General features: G+C 36.6%; 1 protein-coding gene across 1 annotated transcript; it reads left to right on the top strand.

Annotated features, from left to right (window-relative positions):
• Positions 1–213: 213 nt before the first annotated feature.
• Positions 214–1445, top strand: LOC149249531 (uncharacterized). Its single transcript, XM_089456275.1, has one exon. The coding sequence runs from the start codon at positions 232–234 to the stop codon at positions 1387–1389; it is 1158 nt and encodes a 385-aa protein (XP_089312401.1). The 5' UTR covers positions 214–231; the 3' UTR covers positions 1390–1445.
• Positions 1446–5648: the final 4203 nt, after the last annotated feature.

The following is a 5648-nucleotide window of genomic DNA, read 5'->3' as shown; positions in this document are numbered from 1 at the left end:
GTGGATTGTGTGGGTTTTCATGCATGCATATGCGTGTATATATATATATATAGAATGTACGACATACTGCAATATATCAATTGCTTACAATCTTATCTCGTTACTGCACTACTTGAGGGTTGGGTTGAATACTGACTTATACTCAGTACTCATAGTTTCCCATTTTGAATTTGAAGAATGAAGCGTGTTATCTGCAAGTGCAGGAAAAATACTCATGCGCTACTTCTTCTAATGGCGGCCCTACTTTTTGTGAGGATGAGCGACAATGTAAATGTTGCTACTGCCACCAGAAAAATGAAGATAGAAGATGTAGATGTTAATAATTCTCTCCTTCCTGCGGCTCCTCCATCTGAGCCTGAGCCTGCTCCTGCTCCTGCTCCTGCTCCTGAGCCTGCTCCTGCTGCTCCTGAGCCTCAGCTTCAGCCTCAGCCTGCGACCACGACTGTGACCTTCTTCATGCATGACGTAGTTGGAGGACCCAATCCCACAGCCAAACCCCTCTCCATCTCAGGAGGCAGCAGTACCTTAATTAATCCCAATGGATTAATACCTCCTCTTACTTCTGCAGGAGGCCTTCTTAATGGTGGTCCTCTCCCACTCACATTTCCAAGCGGTGCAATTCCCCAGAGTCCTCTGTTCAATGGCCAGTTTCCTGCTACTTCCATTAATCCAAACGGATTTATCTCCCCTACTAATCCTTCTTTTTTCAATGGAGTCGGCCCCATTATTCCTGCAGCTACTGGTGCAGGCTTGCCTAATCCCTTATTTCAGAACGGCCCGGTTCTCCCATTAACCTTTCCAAATGGCTTTGTACCATCTTCTTCCACTAATCCTCTCCTAAATGGAATCGGCATTAATGGTCAGAACCTTCAATTTAATCAATTCCCAGCAGCTCTTAATTTTCCTTTCACCTCCCAGCAGGGTATCCCCTCCATAAATTCTCCTAATTTTTTACTTAACCCACTGCCAAATTCGCCGTTTCCCGGAGCTGGAACACTGGGTGCAGCCCCAGTCCTATTGAATCAGCCGGGTGGTCAGGGCTTGGGCAGCAGTAACAGTGAGGTTATAGTGATTGAGGACCCGTTGACAGAAGGGCCGGATGAGTCTTCTGGTTTGATGGGAAAAGGGGTGGGATATTACATGGCGTCTCCTAAGGATCCCAAAACCCTTCTCATGACTTTCACTGCGAAATTCGAACAAGGATCGGAATACGAGGGCAGCACCATCGAGTTGTCTGGCGAAGACAATACTGCTTTGGCTGAGCGGGAGATCGCAGTGGTCGGGGGAAGCGGTAAGTTCCAAGGGGCGAAAGGCCACGCCGTTATCGAGACTGTTTCCAACACTGCCGATGAAACGGTGCTCAAGTTCAGCGTCAACCTCACGTATTAACTGCATATCGCAATTCGCCTCATCATCTCGTGTCTATTTTTATTTTTCTTAGTGTACTCGCTGTAAATTTCGCTACCGTTTGTGTGTATAAATGCTATTAAGATGTTGCACATGCACTTGTGTGTGTGACAATGTGTATAAGTGTTCCATGAGAGGAGTCAAACTTCAACTCTACTGTAAAAGGACTTTATCCACCTATCTAAATGAATACGCGTCATAATTGTGGGGAGGTTGAAGTGACTTTCTAAATTTGATTTTTTTGGGTCGAATTTTATTGTAAAATTTGTTAAAATCTTGTGGATATTAAAATTATTAATTTTAATATAAAAATAAATTTAATATTTTATAAAATTAATCATTAATATTTATAATTTGATTAATTATTTGGAATTATCAGAAACAAACCATTTATATCATATTTAAATTATAAGTTTATTAAAATAAATCATGATGTTTTGTCTTTGTGCTAAAACTCCCAAATAAGAATGGGTTTGAAAAGAGGAACAAACAATTGCATTGAATTTTTGGCTTGCAAATATTTGTTGGTTTTAGTTTTAGAAAAAGGTTGTGAAAAATTACAATAATTACAATTTTTTGGAGACTCTTTGTTAGTAGTAAATTGGTTTAACTGAGCTCAGTAATGTAGAAACATTTTACTTGTTCTTACCTTGGATGAAATTATATGGCTAAAATCTTCTTTTGACAATATTTTATGCTTTCATATTTACAAGGAGATGAATGTCTATGTTGACAAATTGTCCAAAGAAGGACAAGATAATAGAATAGAGGGAATCATCTTTTTACAAGTAATGCCATAGGTCATATAATGAAGATCTTTATTTCAAACTGTTATTTGAATTCAATGCCTATAATAATTTGAGAACTGTATATATGGTGAAGTAAACTTCACACCTTTTAAAATCATGATGTAATATGACAAAGCACAATAATATAGGAGAATAATAATATCTATATAACGATATATAAAGTAAACATTTAGTCTTCATGTTTATATCAGAATAAACACATTGTTGTGTATATACATAATGTAATTTTGTATCATTTTGAATGAAATAAAAATATGATTTTTTCCAAGAAAAAAAATAACTTAAACCAAAAAATAAAACAAAATTAATTAATTAAAATAGATATAAATTTTAAATTATGAAAAATTTCAATGAGAAGAAACAGAAAAAATTAGGAAAGAAAAATAAAAAAGTTAATGATGAAAACTTATTTAAATCATAAGAGGCCTATGAGGGAGAAGACAAACCAAATCTCGTAAAATTTAATAAAAGAATGGCGAAGGTTTAGTGATTAAGACAATGAATAATAGGCTTCTAAGAATGACTCACTTTATAACCATCATCTCAATTAAAATTTGGTTGTATTTCAATTTTGAGAGACTCTAAATAAATAACAAGGTGTAATACTATATTAAGGATTTTATTTTGATCAAAACAAATGAGATTTTTAGATTTGAAGAACTCCTCAATAGTAGTGGATTTAGAAATGAAATTGTGCGTTGTCTCAGTGTTATGTCCTTTGAGACAAGATTTAAATGATCTTCTAGTTTGGCTAATATATGGTTTGACATGAAAGCAAGGAATTTGGTAAACACTTGGGCCAAGCATAGGGTCTAAATTATCATTGGTAGTTTTCAATAATTAGTTAAGTGTTTTACATGATTTTAAGAGGATTTTGATATTATTACTAACCAAAATTTTGACATAAGATCAGTCGTACCCTAGATATAATGTAGAGATATGAGAGCTTTAGGTGGAGAGAAAGGACATTTTTTAGGGTTATGATGGCAAGCCGAGTAGAAATATTTCTTGACTTATGAGGTAGAGTGATGCAAGGGCATAACCACCCCCCCCCCCCCCCCCCCCCACAAATCATATTTGATTCTAGAAGCCTTTGGAAGGAGCATCGTGGCAGTCTTGGACCAAGGACATGAATTCCTCTTATTTTTATGTAATTTTAAAAATATTTGTAAGCCTATAGAAGGAGTGAGGTGGAAAAATACAAGATTCCTCAATTTTGTTAGGGTTTGTTCTCCTTGTTTTATATAGGAGGCCTAGGAGTTTGTGAGGAAGGCGACCAATCTAATGTAAAACTAGACAACTACAATTTAAGAGGGTGGTCAAGTATGATGTAAAAGGATGTCGAATAGTCGTTAGGCCCAAAGAGGTCATAATATGTAATCAGACCTTTATCTTTATTATATGTTGTGTGTGATTTATTTGAAATTGTGTTGTTCCTTTTGTTCATGCAAACCTTGTATGTTTCTTATGTTTGTTATGCCATGTTTCTCACATGTTGGTTCATACTCCAGAGCCACATGAGTTAATGAGATGTGTAGGTAGTTGTAGTCGTCGCAAATAAAGTTCGTAGGAGGACCATAGCCCTATTCGAAGAATATCCATGCAATGTACCAAATTTGAGCCAGATGTAACAAAGGTGGGAGTTAAATAAGTTAGAGAGAAGTAAGGAAGTTCATAGGGGACACCCAATCTTGGCCATCTAGGACTTAACAAAAAAAATGTCCATGATAAGCTGACCTAAACTCACGAATAGGATGGGACCCATGTAGTCGAGCCTTCGGGCTTCGACACAAAGTAGGCGCAAGGAATAGGGGTCGAACCTTGAATTCGTTCAAAACTTGAATGGGCTGAACAAGGTGGGGCTAGCCCAAACAAATTTGGGAGTAAAATTGGTTCAGGGTAAACAGAGTTCAGGTTTGTAGAGTTAGAAATGGAATTCAGGTCTATAATGGATTTATTGCATGGATCTGATCTGGCCATGCCAGAACATAGTTTTGTGCGTTTCTTGGCTTAATGAAGAATGATGAGAGGGTGGAGGTAACAAGTTAAGAGCTGAGTGGACAAAACCAAAGAATAACAGTGAAAGTTTTGGGACTTGGAGATGTGAGGCTACATTGATGCAATTAAGGCGAGGCAAGAAAAGTTTGTGGGCCCATAACACACATGTTTATGAGATTGAACCTTGAGGGTTTGAATTTAACAGACCCCAGAATCGATTTTCATCATAAAATAGCCATCAAGTACAAAGGCATTTGTCAAGTGATCATTTTCTTTCTCCAAGAATTAAAATTTGGTTGTATTTCAATTTTGAGAGACCCTAAATAAAGAGTGAGGTGTAATACCATATTAAGGATTTTAGTTTGATCAAAACACATTAAGTGTTTAGATTTGAAGAACTCCTCAATAGTAGTGGATTTAGAAATGCAATTGTGGGTTGTCTCAACATTATGTCCTTTGAGACATGATTTAAATGATCTTCTAGTTTGGCCAATATATGGTTTTCCATGAGATCAAGGAATTTGATAAATGCTTGGGCCAAGCATAGGGTCCTACTTATCATTCGTAGTTTTCAAAAATTAGTTAAGTATTTTACATGATTTTAAGAGAATTTTAATATTATTTCTAACCAAATTTTTGAGATAAGATCGGTGGTGCCCTAGATATAAGGTAGAGATATGAGAGCTTTAGAGAGGAAGGACATTTTTTAGGGTTGTGATGGAAGGGAAAGTGGAGATATTTGTTGATTTATGAGGTATATTGACACAAGGGCATAATCCCCCCCAGCCCCCCCAAATTAGATTTGATTCTAGAAGCCTCTGGAAGGAGCATCATGGCAATCCTTGACAAAGGACACAAATTCCTCTTATTTTTATGTAATTTTAAAAATAATTGTAAGCCTCTAGAAGGAGTGAGGTAGAAAAAAACAATATTCCTCATGTTTTTTAGGGTTATTCCTCCTTGTTTTATATAGGAGGCCTGTGAGTTTGTGAGGAAAGCAATGAATCCAATGTAAAACTGGGCTAGTACAATGTAACATGGTGGTCAAGTATGATGTAAAAGGATTTCGAATTGTCGTTAGGCCCAAAGAGGTCATAGTATGTAATCGGGCCTCTATTTTGACTATATGTTGTGTGTGTTTTATTTGAAATTGTGTTTTTCCTTTTGTTCATGCAAACCCTATCTGATTGTTATGTTTGTTGCAGCGTGTTAGTTCACATTCCAGAGCCACAAGAGTTAATTAGATGTGTAGGTAGTTGTAGTCGTCACAAATAAAGTTTGTAAGAGGACCATATCCCCATACAAAGAATATCCAAGCGAGGCACCATATTTGAGTCAGAGATGACAAAGATGGGAGTTAAATAAAGTAGAGCGTAGTAAGGAAGTTAATAGTGGACCCAGTCTTGGTCATTCAAGCCTTGAAAGAAAAAAATG

This window comes from Pinus tabuliformis, chromosome 7, assembly GCF_031772625.1.
Source record: "Pinus tabuliformis cultivar Carrire ecotype Pingquan chromosome 7, CPIR1, whole genome shotgun sequence".
NCBI classification, from domain to species: domain Eukaryota; kingdom Viridiplantae; phylum Streptophyta; class Pinopsida; order Pinales; family Pinaceae; genus Pinus; species Pinus tabuliformis.
Note: the sequence above shows the minus strand (reverse complement) of the source record. Positions and strands in the feature narration are given on the sequence as shown.